At 43.9% G+C, this 19,892-nt stretch overlaps 1 protein-coding gene across 1 annotated transcript in view; it reads left to right on the plus strand.

Annotated features, from left to right (window-relative positions):
* The window catches only part of LOC140394569 (sushi, von Willebrand factor type A, EGF and pentraxin domain-containing protein 1-like), a 116,040-nt gene that overhangs the window by 45,012 nt on the left and 51,136 nt on the right, over positions 1 to 19,892 (plus strand). Inside the window, exons 3-7 of the mRNA XM_072481925.1 lie at positions 1,482 to 1,578; positions 5,230 to 5,297; positions 6,630 to 6,815; positions 10,515 to 10,700; positions 16,705 to 16,896. Of these exons, the coding sequence (XP_072338026.1) occupies positions 1,482 to 1,578; positions 5,230 to 5,297; positions 6,630 to 6,815; positions 10,515 to 10,700; positions 16,705 to 16,896 (729 nt within the window). The remainder of the gene's footprint in view (positions 1 to 1,481; positions 1,579 to 5,229; positions 5,298 to 6,629; positions 6,816 to 10,514; positions 10,701 to 16,704; positions 16,897 to 19,892) is intronic.

Consider the following 19,892-nt stretch of genomic DNA (forward strand, 5'->3'; position numbering starts at 1 on the left):
ATGCTTTCACTTTTTGACCTATTGCTCCGGTGCCCACCCCCCTGCCATACTAGTTTAAACCCTCCCGTGTGACACTAGCAAACCCTGCAAACCTAGGCCAGGATATTTATGCCTCTCCAGTTTAGATGCAACCCGTCCTTCTTATACAGGTCACACCTGCCCTGGAAGAGCTCCTAGTGGTCCAGATAACGGAAACCCTCCCTCCTACACCAGCTGTTTAGCCACGTGTTTAGCTGCTCTATCTTCCTATTTCTAGCCTTACTGGCACGTGGCACAGGGTGTAATCCTGAGATTACAACCCTAGAGGTCCTGTCTTTTAACTTTCTGCCTAGCTCCCTGAACTCCTGCTGCAGAACCTCATGCCCCTTCCTGCCTATGTTGTTAGTACCAATATGTACAACGACCTCTGCCTGTTTGCCCTCCCCCTTCAGGGTGCCCTCTACCCGTTCGGAGACATCCTGGACCCTGGCACCAGGGAGGCAACATACCATCCTGGAGTCTCTTTCACGTCCACAGAAGCGCCTATCTGTGCCCCTTATTTTAATTTCCAAACATGTTAATTTATGTTTTACCATCTTGAGCTCCAAGTGTCTCATTTTTGCCCCATCTGCTAGTCTAGTTATTTCCTTATGCAGCCTTTTGCTATCCCCTTCATAATTCACCACACGTCCAATTTGCTTTCCTTGAGAAATGTAAGTATTGTCCCTCAATTTCCAACCACAGATCATTTATCTATATGATAAGTGTAGCCCCAGCAGAGACCACATCATTCACATCACCTTTCCAATCTGGGGAATATCCTTTCAGCCTATCTTTAACCCTCTGTTTACTAGCTGCCTCCACCTATACATCCATAACCTCCTCAGTTCGATAACTGGTTCCTTGCCTGATGTATTCAGATCTCTGTTCCTTTGAAAACCCAAACTAACTGCATCCATCCACTGTATTTCCTTCACCTATTCTCTCATCGCTTTCAAAGAATGCTGAAAAGTTGGTGGACTATGGGTTTTTACCAGTTCATACTGACTGACTCTGATTTAGTTCATGTTTCTCCAAATGATTGACTCTATTTGGAGTCTGAAGATTTGCATCCCTTCTGATGCACTCCCGCTGTCAGTACTGATTTGCGATTTTGGCTGGGACTTGGATATGACGGGCCGACATTCCCTGACAGTTTAAATGTTTATTTTTGTATGGCGGCCCCAAGCAAGGCTGGTGGTGTAATACGAACCATAGCTGAGGTTGGAGTTCCAGCAAGTGGAAGATTCCTCAACCCCAGCCCCACACGATGTTACTGGATTGGTACCTCCAGCACAAGTTGGATTCCTGATATAAATGCTGAGGTTTTCTGAGATTTTTATTTTTGTCTCCGTTCCTTTATAAAGGACACTAATGACACAACACAATTGTGGGGGAAAAGTACATTTACAACCTTGTGTTCTGTGACATATCTACCTTTTCCTATTTTATTTTATGCACAGCAAGGAACTGTGGTAATCCAGGTGAAATTTTGAATGGATATTATAAGACAACAGGGACCACTTTGGGAAATCAAGTTACTTTTAGTTGTGGAGTGGGGTGAGTACTCTTTGACAAATTGCTGAATGAAGTGTAGTTCATTTCATGGAATGTTTCTGATTTTTTTTCATGTTGTAATTAACATCGCAGTTTGCCAATGCAATGAAACACTTCAACTCCAATTTAAGCAAGTAGAAACTTATTTCTCAATTTCCAATGACAGCCATTCATGGAATCTCTGAAAATAACTTTCCATTAAGTTTCCCAACTATGGGAAACTTTGAGGTTTGTACAATTTCCCTGAGGGTGTCCCTTGGGACTATTGCAGAAAAATGAGATTTGAATTTGTAATTAATCCCTGTAATCAAACTTTGGGCTCAATACTGAAGGTTGTGATGGCTGGCTGCTCGAGATATTCTCTTTATATTGCGAGTCAATTCCTTCAGTCAAGATATACATACATAATGCCTTCAAACATTTGACCAGAAGAGTACAATAAAAATGAAGCCACTATTGACTTTACTCTGCACCTCAGTTTGTGCAATACTCTACTTTGCTTGCCAGCGATTGTGCATAAAAATCTAAGCCAACACTGCAGTACAGTACTGCACTGTCAGAGCTGTTGTGTTTTGAATGAGATGCTTCACTGAAGCCCTGTCTTCTCTCCTGGGTGGATGTTCACATGAAAATAGGAAATAGTTGCAAAAATAGGCCTTTTGGCCTCTCCAGCCTTCTCCATATTTGCTGAGATCATGGCTGATCTATTTGTGTTTCAAGTTCTATGTTCCCATCTACTCCCGGTAACATTTGATTCCCTCGCCTTGGAAATATTCAGTGACCCTGTTTTCTGGCCATTTTGTATCCCTTAATTAGTGTGCAAACTGATATCTGGTCATTATTACATTGTGAGGGCAGCACGGTGGCTCAGTGGGGTAGCCCTGTTGCTTCACGGCTCCGAGGTCCCAGGTTCGATCCCGGCTCTGGGTCACTGTCCGTGTGGAGTTTGCGCATTCTCCCCGTGTTTGCGTGGGTTTCGCCCCCACAACCCAAAGATGTGGAGGCTAGGTGGATTGGCCACGCTAAAATTGCCCCTTAATTGGAAAAAATGAATTGGGCACTCTAAATTTAAAAAAATATATTACATTGTGGGGCTTGCTTTGTTCAGATTGGCAGCCATGTTTCCTGCATTAAAACAGTGATAAGACATTAAAGGTACATCATTTTCTGTAAAGTGCTTTGGTGATGACTGAAGGCATGAAAGATGCTAAATATATTTACTTTTAATGTACCTGTTGATGTTTTAGTGGATTTATAAGTCATAACCTTAGGAGTTGTTTCTTGATGAAAATCCTTCCCTATGGTTTTTAGCTCACTGCTTGTTCATGGATTATTTTAATTTTATTTTCTCTAGTAAGCTTTTTTTCCCCCAATAGGTATAGGATGGTTGGTAGAGCCCACCGGGTGTGTACCGCGGTTGGGTGGGATGGCCAGGTCCCAACGTGTCAATGTAAGTTGGTACTCCATATTTTTTAATAATACTTTGCTGCTTTTTTGTGACAAACACTTGAGCCACTTATGGAAATTAATATTTCTTCTGTGGTGGCATCATATATCTGATTTTCCCTCGCTTTTTGATCTCTCCTGGATAACAATATTGACTCTTTGGTAGTTATTTCTAGATTTGGCATTTAAAGCACAGAATGGGAAATGGCTATTTCCATAAGCAATCTTAATTCTGCCACAGATCAAACAAAATCAATTCCGAACTTATATTTTTTGCCAGGTTATGCATCTAATGTGATTTTTGATTCTAAACTTCTGTAAATTCCTTGTTGAATTGATACTCGCAAATTGTAGCATCATTTTATGATGGACATGTAGGTGCACACTGATACAAGTTGCTCTGTTTGATGCCTTGGAGGCAGTAGGAGTTTAAAATAAGAGGGGATTGCATGTTAGAAAGCTATTCTTATGAACCCCACTGATCTTCAGTACAAGGGCATTCTAAATCCCAGAAGGGAAACTCAGAATGCTGGTTCTTAACTATTTATTTTTGCAATTTGAAAAAAAATAAGAAAAATATGAAACCAGGTGAGAAAAAGGGTCAGTCTTGTAAATGATTCAAATAACAAAACATTTACTAAATCTTAAAGCACACACGAAAGGCAACAGTAAAGAACATTTATAATGAACTACAATAATGGTTATTCAGAAAACTACCTATCCAATCTAAATCTATCTATTTTCCTAAATTCTGACAATACATTTTCCCCAAAACAACATCCCATAGGTGTTAATACTATGTGCGAAATCCAGTAAATATGTGCCACACTGGATCTGTAGTTTCCTTATGTGACATTTTTGCTACTTTAGAGTAGAGGTTCTGGGTTCTAACATAGGGAACTTCTGGTTTCAGCACAACAACCTGACCCCCTCTGAGAGACAAAAAAACTGTTTGCAAACTGGGCATGCCATGATCTAGGCCACTTATCAACATATCGGTTTCACCCTACTGCTCGTCTCATCTGCACATCACAAGTCCTCAGTGTAGCTACATGCCTATCTTTACAATTCATTAATTTTAATTTCATTCAAACTTCCTAACAACTACAAATTATTTTCTTGTTGCAAAATTGTTAAATAGAGCACAATCTTCAATATATAAGAAGAAAAGAGAAGACTGCAGTTGTGTGAAATTTGAAATAAAGGGGTGAAACCTGGTGGTTAATTGGTTAAATGCGCTGGCCAGTTCCTTGAATAGTGCTATGGGTACAGTTCATCCTGAGAACTGGCCCCCCATTGCATTAGGCTCTTGAGTTACAACCAGAAAGCAAGCAAAACAGTCCCCAGGGACGTCTTATTGGGTAAAGGGGGGTGTGGCCCCAACTGTCAAAGGATGGTAGGAGGACTGTAGCCAATCTATGTATGCAGTGCTGGGGGCATCACTTGTTACCCCACTGTTTCTGTCAGGCTTGAGGCCTGAAAGTTAAACCCCAAAGCAGGAAATGCCAAAAACATTAAACAATCAAGCAGTTTCAGTGGCTAAAGGAATGTCAGGATAATATTTCAGGTCCAAGAGCCTTCATCAGAACCCACTATTTTTTTTAGTGGTTCTTTCTGAAGGAAAGGGAAAATATGCTTTTTACAAAAGTAAGATGCGACAGTGGACCGCAGTTATAATATTCTACAAATTCCTGATGGAAGCACAATTGCTTTCTACACTGTTCCTCAGTAAAAGTCAGATAACTTAATCTGGGTCTTTAGGTGTGGGCACCTGTGGAGCACTCCTTGTTCCTGGAGTCTGTTCAAGACAATGTGATACTTCCCACTACCCTCACCCTCTCTCAGCCCGCTGCACAATCATCTGTTCCTACAATCATTAAGAGGTGACCAATTTCATTCCCATCCTTCAGTGGAGCAAACACCTTTCTGTGCTAACAGGATGGTGGAAACCACAAAGATGCACAATTTCAAAATGTCCTCCTGAAAGCTCCTGCAACTCTCCAGATAAGCAACAATGGTCTGGCTATTTTCAGGTGAGAACACTTTAAATATAGCTCGAAATGTCCCTCTCTGACATGTACTGTTCAGGACTGCTTCGATGGCCGATGGGAGTTTTGGGGAGTGGGGAATGGATGAGAGTAGAATCATATCACATTTACCAGAACTATCAATGTTAAAGAACTACAATGTTGACACTCTTTTCTGCAGGAACTCTGATTGTTTATATCTAGGCTCTGATCAAAATGGCAAAGTGAATCAAAAATGGGAGCTGGATAGTAAAATGTGCACTCTCGTTTTCATTGCCAGGTTCCGTTCAGTCATCACTCCTGTGCATTAGTTTCTGTTTAAGCAACATCTTGATACATTTGTTTAAAATTCTCATTTCTTGTTTTCCAATCCCTCCATGGCATTGACCCTCCCTTTCTCTGCAATCTCCTTCAGCCCTACAACATTGCAAAATATCTGCCCTACTCCAATTCTTGCTTCTTGAGCATCCTCAATTTTAACCATACTTCTATTCCTGTTTATGCCTGCTGAAAACCTGGGTAGTATGCATGCAGCCAGTATGAGTGCTCGAACTGTGATTAAGTGTTGTAAAAGTGAGATAATAATTGAATTGCAGGGAAAATGTTCTAATAGGTCTGGAGAATCTTATACATGTTTACAGATAGGTAGCTGATGGATATTGTTTAGTTTGAAGGACCCCTGGGCTGTAGATCATTTATGAGGTGTATTGTGTTTGGTCATGGCTAAACAGGTCAAGGTACATCTTGTAAGAAGAGACAAAAAAGGCCTTATGCACTAGGTACAGATGATATAGTTAATGGGAGGAGTCAGGTCTGACTAAAGAGTCAGTAGGTCCGAGAACTCTAATCTGAACTGAGGTGTTTTAATTTGGTCCTGAAAAGTTCTCTCTCCAAAGATTCTGCACAGAGAAAAGCAAGTAAAACCCTGGTTGTTAACTTTACTCATGAGTGGTATTTCGTCTATATTGGTTTGCTTAATTAGAATTTAGTGGCAGGATTAGAAAGTAAGTTAATGGTTTCTTCTTTTTACTTAAGAACTGTTGTAGATGTTAACTGTAAAGTTATTTCTTTCTTGCCAATGTGGTTAATTCTGTGTTTAAATTAAAGTTTGTTCTAACATAAAAGATACCCATGGGTCAGTGTTATTACTCCTGTGGTGCAGTAACATTTCCTCACAGTTTTACAAATTGAAACAGCAGTTGTGTTCTCATTCGGACTCCTAACAGGTTGTCTTATTACATTAGAAACACTACATAAATACATGTTTTTGTCCTTGCTTCATGTTTTTTGTTTGTTATTATTGTATTCACTCACACTTCATTTGCATTCATGTTGCCTTGTTTATCTCTTCCTCACTTTTTCTCTCTCTCAATCTATCTCTTTGTCTCTTTTGCCCCCGAAAGAAATAAGATCAGCAGACTGGGTTTTTGCTTTAAGTATTGGGGTGAGGGAGTATCTTCCTCTGCATTGCTGTCTATTGGTTCACCCATGTGTTGTCACTGAGCTGACTGAGTTTTAATCTTCAAAGCTTCCAATTTGACAGTCTAATGAGGACAATGGCTGAATTTCATTTTTCCCTAGCCATCAGATGTGAAAATCTTCCATCTATTCCAAATGGGCAAGTTCCAACACCACTCTATGGAGATCATTGGGAATATGGAATGATAGCAAAATATTCATGTATTGGTGACTACTCATTGGTTGGTGCAGATGAACTTACTTGTACAGCGATTGGAAAGTGGAACAATGACCCACCAAGTTGCAAAGGTACAGTTAATTGATACTTCAAGCGGAAAATTGGATTGTGCCATTTTTGACATGGGATTAATGATTCATAACCTGCGTGGATAAGTTCTGGTGGCAGTGAGCACCATGCATATTTGGTGCTGTCACCTCAAATGCCTAATTTTAGCACGAGATTAAGCAGATACTGCTCTGCTGGTGCTTCTGCATGCTGTTTCATAGATTTCATAGAATTTACAGTGCAGAAGGAGGCCATTCGGCCCATCGAGTCTGCACCGGCTCTTGGAAAGAGCAACTTACCCAAGGTCCACACCTCCACCCTATCCCCATAACCCAGCAACCCCACCCAACACTATGGGCAATTTTGGACACTAAGGGCAATTTAGCATGGCCAATCCACCTAACCTGCACATCTTTGGACTGTGGGAGGAAACCGGAGCACCCGGAGGAAACCCACGCACACACGGGGAGGATGTGCAGACTCCGCACAGACAGTGACCCAAGCCGGAATCGAACCTGGGACCCTGGAGCTGTGAAGCAATTGTGCTATCCACAATGCTACCGTTGGGTGCCAAACACTCAGCAGGGAGCTATAAGTGTTGTGCTTGTAGCACATGGTGCTGTTGGTTTATGTTCTTAAAGGCAGGCTGCCCTTCTTAAAGTCAGCCTGCACTGAATGACAGGAGAGTGATACAGAATATGATCACTGCAAAGGGACATGGAACACCAGGGCAGCTGAGGACCAGTGATGCAGTGCTGGATGGTTTCGTGATGGAGGTGAACAAAAGGAGAGACACCGTGGTTCTGTGGGGCTGCCAGGAGGCCCTCAATAACAACCTTTAGAAAGATTTGGGAACAGGTCAGTATAGCAGTTAATCCCAGTGGCTGGACCATAAGACGTAGCAGTCCCACTACAAGAATTTTGACGATTTCTGTCAGTAGTCAAGGGGCTGGATTCTCCGATTTTGGGTTTATGTCTGGACCATGTGTCTAATATTATGACTAAATAATCGGCAGCGCCCTCGCTCCGATGCTCGCCCAGTGTGGCCTCGCAACCATGCCACATAAAACCCCCGGCTCTCCCTGCAGATATATACGAAGAATTGCCGGGTCCGTGGCCATGCATGCGCACGTTGTATCCCATCATGGCTCCGGCCAGGCACGGACCCGTCCTGCCAGATGATGCCCCCCTGTAACCACCTGGCCACCCCCGGACCACTCCTCAACCCCCCCTCCCCCCCCCCCCCCAGTCCGCAGCCGCCACACGAGGTTGACGAACACACCTTAATAATACATACCTGCCACAATACCTCCAAAAAATGCTCCAGTATAGTTTAAGACATTGCAGTAGCAGAAGTTCTTCAATGTTACTTTATCTGCAAGTAACATGCCGAGACCTTTCAATTACATTAGTTTTTTATATTTGTTCAGGGGATGTTGGCTGAGCCAGCATTAATTGCCTATCCCTAATAGCCCTTGAACTCAATGGTTTGCTCGGCCATTTCAGAAGGCATTTAAGAGTCAACCCATTGCTGTGGATCTGGAGTCACATTGCAAGGTTCATCTTGTAGGTGAACGAATGACCTATTGTGAGTGATGCGCAAATTTGTTGGGGGCATGTTACTATAAGCCTACTTGTGACACTAATAAAGATTATTATTATTTCTTCATAATGAAAGAGCGATTTTCTGGAAATGCTACACTTTTTGTTCCTCAAGAGTAATGCTGTAAATAGGTTTGAAACTAAAGTGCTAACATCGTGCAGTTTCTTCCTAATCTTAAATTGTCGAACAGAGGAACTTTCCTAAAGATCATAATAACTCTGATTCTATGCTTTTCCCACTGACAGTCCAATTGTTATAAAAAATAATTTAAGCATTACTTAAAGGGTCAGATATCCAACTTGCAATTTTGAAGAAATTCTGCAATTGCAAACTGTATGATCCTGTTCTTGATCCAGAACTGTCACATTCCAGCTTGCCTGATTGTAACATTCTTTGGTTGTGCCGAGAGAACAAATGGAGACTGCTTGGGACACGTGACACCATTAAACCATCTGAATAGAAGACAATCTAATGTCTCACACAAAGGAATTACATCTCTGGTATAACAACTTCCTCTCAGTAAGGCATTGGATGTGAACTGGATGAGTCCCAGTTCTGTAGTGGGTTTTGAACTGATAACCTTTGGATTCAGTGTTGGGACTGTGAGAAAATGAAGCAGATAGTTACATATTAAGAGATGCAGCCTTGCACGTTTGTAAAGGTGCAATATACTAATTATTTCTTCAATGTATCGTCTTCCCAGTAAAGGTATAGAATTTGCTGGCTGGGGAAAGGGATTGGCGGGATTCTCCCCTGGCTGTCGCCGAAATCGTGAAATGCAATTGAAAGGAGAATAGGTTCTGCCGCTAAAATCACGGCGGTCGACAATTTGACGCCAAATCGCTATTCCCTATCACCTCGACAGCGGTGTCAATGCAGTTTGGAATGCGTGTACAGTAAACACCGCTTGCATATCATTAGTGGGCCCGAACTGGTATTCTCCAGGGCCTCCACGATGCTCTGCCTTCGAAGGGCTGAGTTGCCGACGGCACGGTTCACTTGTGTCATGGCTGCTGAGGGAGAGGGAGGGGGTACAGAAAGTGTCCACCATCGCCATAGATTGCTGAAAGTTGCGCCACTGGCCGTGGGGCTTCTGCCAGGGCCGGGGGAGTAGCGGGAGGTGGCCAGGAGGTGGTCTGTGGGGATGGATTGGATGGGCATGGGACACCATTGCCGCAGCTGGCAAGGCAGTCATGCAGCTTGCACACCGTTAACAGCCCGCTGTGAACACAGGTCGTACAGGTGACCCCTCTGGCCACCCCCGCTAGATGCCCTCTGGCCCCAGCCGACCCATCAATTGTATGGGCGCGCTCAAGCACAACCAGTGCCATCTTGTTAGCTGGGATAAGTGTGTGTGGGGATTGTAATGTGTATGTGCAGCTGCAGCTTGTCAGCGTCCCGAGTCAATCACAGACCCGGTGAATCCGGCACCGTTTCTCATTGGAATCGATTGTGTTCCACGTGGCGCCAGTGCTAGCCCCTCCACAGTTGCTGAATCGGTCCAGGTTCGGTGCCTGTTTTGCTATCGTGAAAGTCCACAAATTCTCCATCGGCGTCAACACTAAGTCTCAAAAACGGAGAATCCCGCCCAATATTTATTGTTCAGAGAATGTGGTGATGAACTTTGTATTTGAGCAGCGGTCGTGGGTTGACACATCTGAGTTGCTTATTAGGCCACTTTCAAGCGTATTGAAGAAACAGTAATGCTGGAGTTAGACAGGAGTCACACCTAGGCCAGAACGATTATCAAGGGCCAGTTTCTTTCCTTATGGGATCTCAGTGAGCCAGTTAGGTTTTCTACAACAATCTGACAGCTTTGTGATCTGACAGCACTGAAGTGGTTGCAAACTTTGAAGGAAGTGTTGGAGAAATGGAGCAGGAGCTATCAGCATATAGTTTTGAGATGACCTAACGTCTGTGGATGATGTCACCATGGGCGGCAGTTAGATGAGCAGTAGGTTAGGGCCAGCGGTAGATCAGGCACTAACAACACAAAGCTTTTTTACAGCAAATTGTGACAAATACATTCCACAGATGAGCAAAAATGAGAGTGGTTCTCGTGATAATACCTTAACTACAATTAATTACCTAAGGGTGACTCATGAACTTCTGTTACCAGCTGTTAGATGTCATCGCACTGAATTGATTGCAAATGGCCGAATTATAGCAGGATTTGGACCAACTTACAGATATCGAGAGACAATCATCTACGCCTGTCTTGAAGGTTATGAAATGATTGGCAACAATGTCATTGAATGTGGTGAGAATAATGTTTTTGTGCCCCCACCACCGACGTGCAAAACACGTGAGTAAACCTTTCTAAACTAAAGGGGCTGCACGGTAGGAAAGTGGTTAGCACAGTTGCTTCACAGCTCCAAGGTCCCAGGTTTGATTCCCGGCTTGGGTCACTGTCTGTGCGGAGTCTGCACATTCTCCCCATGTCTGCGTGGGTTTCCTCTGGGTGCTCCAGTTTCCTCCCACAGTCCAAAGATGTGCAGGTTAGGTGGACAGGCCACGCTAAATTGCCTTTAGTGTCCAAAAAAGTTAGGTGGGGTTACTGGGTTACAGGGATAAGGTGGAGGTGTGGGCTTAGGTAGGGTGCTCTTTCCAAGGGCCAGTGCAGACTCAATGGGCCGAATGGCACTGTAAATTCTATGTCTATGTCTATAATAAAATTTAAAAATATGAATTGGCCATTGCTCAATTCTGCCACAACTATCTCAATATCTGAATGTTGGTTTGGATGTTTGCCAGATGACTATAGAATCTTGATTTCTTTCTTCATGTTCTTCAACCTTACAAGTTGTCTTTAGAAACAACGTTGGAGTACTTTTCAGTTACTGAATGTGTAAAGTGTTAATCTTTTCTCCAGGTATCAATGATGAAAAGATTTCCCTCATTTATTACGAATGAGGAGGAAGTCTCTTGCAATATTGCGGGAACTTACTATAGTGGTGCAACCATCTTCAACTTTTTCATCAATGTCCTTCCTTCCATCGTTAGGTCAGAAGTGAGGAAATTCACTGATAATTGCACAGTGTTCATTGCCAATCATGCCTCCTCAGGTACTGGAGCAATCAGTGACCACCTGCAGGATGACCTGGTGAATATCCAGGCTTGAGAAAATAAGTGGCAAGTGACATTTGTGCCACACAAGGGCCAGGCAATGACCATCTCCAACAAGAGAGAGTCTAACCATCACACCTCAACATTCAATGGCATTAACACCGCTAAAGCCCTTAGTGTCAACATTCTGGGAGTTACCATTGATCAGAAGGTTAACTGGGCCAGCCATATAAATACTGTTGCTGCAAGAACAGGTGTGAGGGTGGGTATTCTGCGGTTAAAGACACACCTCCTAACTCCCTAAAGTCTGTCCACCATCTACAGAGCACAAGTCAGTAGTGTGGCATACTCTCCACTTGCCTGGATAAGTGCAGCTCCAATTTCTCTCAAGAAACCCAACCCGATCCAGGACAAAGCAGCCAGCTTTATCAGTACCCAGTTTGCTACTTTAAACATTCACTCCCTCCAATTGCAGCACAATAGTGGCCACAGTACGTACACACATAAGATGCATCGCAGCAACTCACCAAGCCTCCTTTGGTGGCACATTCTAACCCGTGCCTTATACCACCCAGAGGGACAGGGGCAACAGATGTCTGGGAGCACAACCACCTGCAAGTTCCCCTCTAGGCTACACACCATCCTGACTTGGAACCATATAGCCAGTCCTTCACTGTTGTGTAAAAAATCTGACATTTCCTCCTTAACAGTACTGTGGGTGTAGCGCCACTACATGAACTGTAGCACTTCAAGAAGACAGCTCAGTACCACCTTCTCAGGGGAAATTAAGATGGTAACAAATGCTGACCTTGCCAGCGATGCTCATATTGCGCAAAATATTTTTTTAAAAAGAAGCAGCAAATGCCAGAAAGCAGTATTGGAGTGGGCATCTGTTCCAAATTTAGTATTTTTCCCCTCAGTGTGTATATATCTGGAACCGATGAGTGTAGAAGCTAGTTGGTGAGGCACCATCAGGACAATAGATGGGGATGCGTGTCTTCGAAGTAAAAGGGCTGCAACAACTTCAAAGTACTACTCTGAAGTGTTGTCAGCCAAACCCTCAGTATGTGGATTCAGCATTGGGAAGTGTGCACAGCTCCATCTCTGAAAACCACTTCACAACTGCTGACTGGTGTTACGGACACCTGATCAGATCCCAGGAGTGACTAAGATACTGGACCAGAGCCAAAGTGTTTTTAAAATTTTTAAACTGTGCAGAAAGATCGATTCGCTCCATGAGTGATTGCAGAGGAAATAGGGCTTGGTTATTTTTACAAACAAACTTTATTAAAACAAAAGAAAAATAATATTCAAACTTTTAAATTTCAAACCTAGCCAGAACAGCTTACAAGTATCTTTTAACCGTAACACACAATTTCCCATTAAACAACACGTAACATAACATACAGCTCTATGCTCCACTCACATAAGCAGGCAAACTTGATACTTGCAATCACAGAACATACTCCTACTGGTAATGAAGCTCTTTCAGGCCCTTTCTGAAAACCTGCCTCAGTGGCAGCTTTTCATGACCTTTCTCTGTTGCTTTCCAAATATTTCTGCCCCTACCTGTTTGAACAGAATTCTTTTCTCTCTCTGAGATCCGCCCAGCCCCTCAAACAATGGTTCTGTCCTGGGGTGTCCAGATTTGAACTCATTATTGCTATCTGGACTTTTGACTGCCCACTACCGTTTACACACAAGAAATAGGGCCCGGCTATGAATATGTAATTAACCTTTATTTACGGACAAAAAGAGGCCATCAGCCTCTGTAATGGGCTAATGGATGGTCAGATCAGAGTGTCCCGAAGGACAATGGATCTTGAGTGAATCACTACAGCTAATCAGGGGCATCCTGTTTATTCTCATTAATGAGTTTAAGTCTGAAAAGGACAATTAACGTAAGGCCAGGTTTGGGCATTTTCCGCTGAATCAGTGCTGGCAGTTTTACGCTCAGTCTCTTAACCCCTAACTTGCCCACTACATCCTTGATCCCATTTCCAGATTCAATTTCCTAACAACTCCCTATCATAACACTGATGAAAACACCATTGTAACACAATGAATGCCAGACAATCAGTAGTGCTCTGATCTTACATACAGGACACCAGTTCAAGGGGGTCTGAATCTGATAGTCATGTGTGAATTTTCTGTGCACCTGTTCGGACAGATCTCGACAAATGATCAGAACCAATCATGGGGTCAATTATGATAGAGTGTTCATTTACCTGTCCTTCAAGAATCTGAAGATTGATCGGCAGCACAATGGTGCAGTGGTTAGCACTGCTGCCTCATGGCGCGGAGGTCCCAGGTTCGATCCCGGATCTGGGCCACTTTCCGTGTGGAGTTTGCATATTCTCCCCGTGTTTGCATGGGTTTCGCCCCCACAACCCAAAGATGTGCAGGATAGGTGAATTGGTCACGCTAAATTGCCCCTTAATTGGAAAAGAATGAATCGGTACTATAAATTTATTTTTAAAAGGAATCTGCAGATTAGACCTGTTTATTTTTAGAGACAATAATTCATCATAAACTGAATTAGTATTTGTAAAATTATGCGCTAATAAATGAAAGCCAGCTTGAGTTTGTTAAAGAAAAATTATGTTTAACTATTTTGATCAAGCTCTTTCACAAAGCTTTAGAAAGGATTGACAAGTTGATGCTATGTATATTGTAATATAAGAGTCTGGCACATATGGAATTAATGTGGAACTGAGTACAGTAGAGCCCACACAGTGATGTAAGAAGCACACGGCCTGCACACTGGCTTCAGTCCAGAGTTGCATAGAGCTGTGTGTACAAGCAAGCATGGAGATGGCTCTCAGCTTGTACCTTTTATTATATATTTGTAAATAGCCTAAGAGTCAATGAAGACTTACATATGACGGCAATGACTTCTTCAGATCTACCGAACTGTAACTAACACCCTACAACATATATGAGCCTCAAAAGGCATTTCATAAATTACCACATAATAGATTTCTGAGCAAACTTTTAAATGGGATTAAAAGGACAGTGGCAATGTGGATATGAAATTGCAAAGAATAGCAGGGAATAGCTGTTTTTCAGAATGGAGGGAAGTATACCATTGTATTCCCCTGGGGCCAGTATTAGGATCCCTGCACTTTTGATAAAGATTAATGACCAGCATTTACATACAGGGCATAATTCCAAAGCTTGCAGATGGCATGAAAGTAGGAAATTTTGTAAATGATCAGGAGGATGCAACAGACTTCAGGTTGATACAGATAAACTGGTAAAATGGAAGACACGTGGCAGATTAAATTCGTAAAAGAAAAGTGTGCATTCATTCATGTTTCACATTTCAATTTATTTCACTATATTTTTGTTAAATTTGGACAGTCAGAATTTTGAAATTGAGCTTGGCATAGAAACATAGGGCGAGATATCATAAGGCGACAGGATTCCCACCACCATGGTGAAAAAGCTATGGGTGAGCACCCCCCCCCCCCCCTCCCCCCCATCCCCGGCTCCAGCGGATTTCCCTGCCCGCATTTGACGCTTGGAGGGGAATTAATTGCTTCAAAACATGGCGTGCCCAATCTGGGCAGGACGTTCTACCAGTCAAATTGCAACTGCCCAATCTTGGATGTGTCACCAGAAGTGCTGGCCACTGCTGGGACTACACCATTGCTCAGTCATGAGGAGCCAAAGCAGGTGGTTCGGGAGAGGAAACTGGGGCAGTAGGGGTTGTGGTGTGGGTGTCAGATGGGCCCAGAGGTCCTGTGAAGGAGGTCACCCGCCCCTTTGACAACCTCCAGCCGCATAATGAAAGTTGCTGAGCTTGATGTTTGGAGCGGGCCTCTCAGACTGCTGGGTAATCCCCAGCAGCAATGGGATGAGGTCCTTCAGTGGGTCTTAACATAAGAACATGAGAACTAGGAGCAGGAGTAGGCCGTCTGGCCGCTCGAGCCTGTTCCGCCATTCAATGAGATCATGGCTGATCTTTTGTGGACTGAGCTCCACTTTCCAGCCCGAACACCATAACCCTTAATCCCTTTATTCTTCAAAAAACTATCTATCTTTATCTTAAAAACATTTAACGAAGGAGCCTCTACTGCTTCACAGGGCAAGGAATTCCATAGATTCACAACCCTTTGGGTGAAGAAGTTCCTCCTAAACTCAGTCCTAAATCTACTTCCCCTTATTTTAAGGCTATGCCCCCTAGTTCTGCTTTCACCCGCCAGTGGAAACAACCTGCCCGCATCTATCCTATCTATTCCCTTCATAATTTTATATGTTTCTATAAGATCCCCCCTCATCCTTCTAAATTCCAACGAGTACAGTCCCAGTCTACTCAACCTCTCCTCGTAATCCAACCCCTTCAGCTCTGGGATTAACCTAATGAATCTCCTCTGCACACCCTCCAGTGCCAGTACGTCCATTCTCAAGTAAGGAGACCAAAACGGAACACAATACTCCAGGTGTGGCCTCACTAACACCTTATACAATTGCAGCATAACCTCCCTAGTCTTAAACTCCATCCCTCTAGCAATGAAGGACTTGATTGACACATGGGCAGGCAGGCTGCCCAACACTTGCCCTGGCATTTGTAAAACTGCAGAGGGACACGCGTGGGTTGGTCTGTGGCAAGCACAGCACCCATGGCATTTTAGGCTGTTAAATCCAGTCTTTAGAATCTCAAAACAAAGAAAGGCCAATCAGGTCTTTGCTGCTTCTTTGAAAGATTTGTCCAACAGTCCTGTTAATTCTTTAGCCCTGCTAATGTTTCCTTTTCAAGTACATGTTCAATTCCTTTTTGGGGGAAATTACTATTGAATCTGCTTCTGTCACCCTTTCAGGTTTGCGTGCCAGATTGTAGCTGATACATTGAGAAAGTTCTTCTCATCGCTTCCTGTTTCATTTCCAATCATCCACCTTTAAATATTTGTGTATACAAACCCCCAGAGTTTTCTTTTCTTGCACCCCTTTAAAATTATATCTATTTGTTTATGTTGCCTCTCCTCATTCTTCCTCATAAAATGCATAATTTCAAACTGTTCTGCATTAAATACTATCCATCTCACTAAGTTAAAGAAGGGGAAACAATGGAATAAATATGCCTAATGATCCGGGGCTGGGTGAAAGCGAAGATTGATGTCTTTTTGAATGAAGGATGATCTGCTTGGTGTGGATTTATGATACCAGTTCACTTCTTATGTAACTTAAAGGTAGACTTTGTTGTTCAAAGTTGTGGCTACAATCTTGATTTTATTTTGAAGGTACCTGTGACGACCCCCCAGAATTGGAACATGGCTCACCATTGGAAAGATTTCTTTCTAAGAATTCATTTGATGTGGGTAGTAGGGTGATTTACAGATGTGAAAAGGGTTACATATTAAAGCAGAAAAGATTAAAATATGTTACCTGTCAACATGATTTAACGTGGACACGATTGCAGACCATTTGTGAACGTAAGTTTTTAGTATTTTTTTACATTTCCCTCCTCTTGTCTATCCTCTCCAGTGGGAAGTTGTGCAGGGATATGGTTCCATAGAGATAGGCATCCCTCCACAACCACATCCCATTGCTGATTTTATGTATAATCTTGGAGGGTGATTGATGATGTGCAACACAATCACAGAGCCCATTAGAAAGGATCCTTGACTTATTCCTCCGCCAGCTCCATGGTGGGACTCGAGTACTTGATGAATGAAGGTGACAAGGAAGAATTTTATTTGAGTTTGTAAACTGTAGTCAGCCATAACCTGACATCTTTCTCAAACCACAGAATGACCCCTTTCTCTGTGTCAATGACGTAAGGAATTGGAAGCCTGCATTAACTCTGGAAGTCACTTCCCGACATATGTCCTGCACATTGGATCTGAGAGGAGGACCATTCCCCAAAAAAGGAGACCTCCTTTGTTGCAACTTGTCCTGGATAGAAATGAGTGCCTTCAAATTTTGGAACTTGCCTACACTATCTTCTTCTTAACACTTGACACAACAGACATTTGCAATGGCAAGGAACAGCATCCCATTATGACCTGTTGCTCTCCTTATTTCCCACTGATTTATAATGAGATCATGGATGAGAGACACAGAGACATATTATAATGAATCACATTTGTTGCATTTGTAAGCTCCAACTTTTAACTTCAATGTTATAAAAACCGCTGTCCTGCACCATGATCCTGAGGCTGTAATCCTCAGAATTACAGAAATGAATGTGTGGAGCCCAATTTATACCAATCTGCTTTCAGCTCACCAGAGTTTACTATAAGTTGCTATTATTTGAAACCAGTTTGCAATCATCTCCACAACATCCCTCTGACAAAAAGGGAAGTTTATAAATAACCTTGTCACGGGGAGAGATGGTGAAACCTTGGGCGGGATTCTTCGGCCGTGCCTGCCCGGCGACCGGAAATTTCCATTCATGGTCAATGGACCGTTACATGGTCCCCGGCCATCATGATCTAGCGGTGAGCGCGGCCGAAGAATCGAGCCACCTATTGCCGAAATGCCCAAATAGACTCCTGCTTGTTTTCATATATCTCGGAATTCAAAAGTTATAGGGTGCGATTTTCCCACCCCATCCTGTTGTGCTGAGAGTATCGCGGGAGAGGCCCGATAGGACCGACGAATCATGCGCGGGGTCACCCGACCTGTGGTATCCGCCGTGATCTGGACCATCCTCTTGCTGGCTGTGATCCATGCAATGATATTTAAATAAACCATTCGGCTCATCTATGCATGGGTGACCTGTTTGAGGCCGCAGCCTCCCAACTCCTCTGAGTCACCAGCCGCACCGGCGACGTCTCACCCAGCCTTCGACTGTGCTGGACTCCACAAGTGGATACCAGGTATGATGGTCACTCTGGGGTCTCGGAGGCCATTGGAGCCCCCCCCCCGGGTTGGTCGAGAACAGGGCAGGTGCCAACCTGGCACCATAGCAGTGGTGACCTAGCATTGACAGGTTGGCACTGCTGGCACTGCCAGTGTATCAGGGTCAATGGCTGGGTGCCAGTTTGGCAGTGCCAAGGGGTGTGGCCTGAAGAGAGCCTCGCCAATGAAAAGGGGTGAATGAGGGGGGTATGAAGAATGGGGGAGTGAATGAGGGGTATGAAAGGATGTCATGAAGGTTGGAGTGTGAAGCTGGAGTCCTGAAAGGGGGGAGGATCTGAAAGGGGGGCCCTAAAGGTGTGGGGACACTCAGCGACCCCATAGTGGGATATGCTCACTTGGGGCAGGGAGTGGGGGGAATGCCCCGTTTTCCACATGGATGAAGGGGTATGGGACAGGATCAGCCACATGCCTGGGTGGTGGTGGGAGGCTCACGCTAACTTTTATTGATGGAGGGAGCTACCACTTGGGGGTCGAGGGTTGGGAGTGTTGCCCATGTCTACAGGTCGTCACATTGTCCAGGAGTTAGGGGTGTGAAGGACCCTCAAGCTCACTCCACGATCGGGGCCCCCTTTCCAAAGGGGACCCGATCTCTGAGGAGCTGTTCTCACTGGTCAGTTTAGTTTGCCATTGCAGAAAAACCTTCTAATTGTCGGCTTGAATGGTGAGAAACTCAGCAGGGCCCCAAAAAATGACTAAGTGTGCGTGAATACAGGTCTGGATCTCGCCCTAAAAGCTGGCGGGAAACACTTGACACAACAGACATTTGCAATGGCAAGGAACAGCATCCCATTATGACCTGTTGCCCTCCTTATTTCCCACTGATTTATAATGAGATCATGGATGAGAGACACAGAGACATATTATAATGAATTACATTTGTTGCATTTGTAAGCTCCAACTTTTAACTTCAATGTTATAAAAACCGCTGTCCTGCACCATGATCCTGAGGCTGTAATCCTCAGAATTACAGAAATGAATGTGTGGAGCCCAATTTATACCAATCTGCTTTCAGCTCACCAGAGTTTACTATAAGTTGCTATTATTTGAAACCAGTTTGCAATCATCTCCACAACATCCCTCTGACAAAATGGGAAGTTTATAAATAACCTTGTCACGGGGAGAGATGGTGAAACCTTGGGCGGGATTCTTCGGCCGTGCCTGCCCGGCGACCGGAAATTTCCATTCATGGTCAATGGACCGTTACATGGTCCCCGGCCATCATGATCTAGCGGTGAGCGCGGCCGAAGAATCGAGCCACCTATTGCCGAAATGCCCAAATAGACTCCTGCTTGTTTTCATATATCTCGGAATTCAAAAGTTATAGGGTGCGATTTTCCCACCCCATCCTGTTGTGCTGAGAGTATCGCGGGAGAGGCCCGATAGGACCGACGAATCATGCGCGGGGTCACCCGACCTGTGGTATCCGCCGTGATCTGGACCATCCTCTTGCTGGCTGTGATCCATGCAATGATATTTAAATAAACCATTCGGCTCATCTATGCATGGGTGACCTGTTTGAGGCCGCAGCCTCCCAACTCCTCTGAGTCACCAGCCGCACCGGCGA

The sequence above is a fragment of the Scyliorhinus torazame genome, chromosome 17, assembly GCF_047496885.1.
Source record: "Scyliorhinus torazame isolate Kashiwa2021f chromosome 17, sScyTor2.1, whole genome shotgun sequence".
Lineage (NCBI taxonomy): Eukaryota > Metazoa > Chordata > Chondrichthyes > Carcharhiniformes > Scyliorhinidae > Scyliorhinus > Scyliorhinus torazame.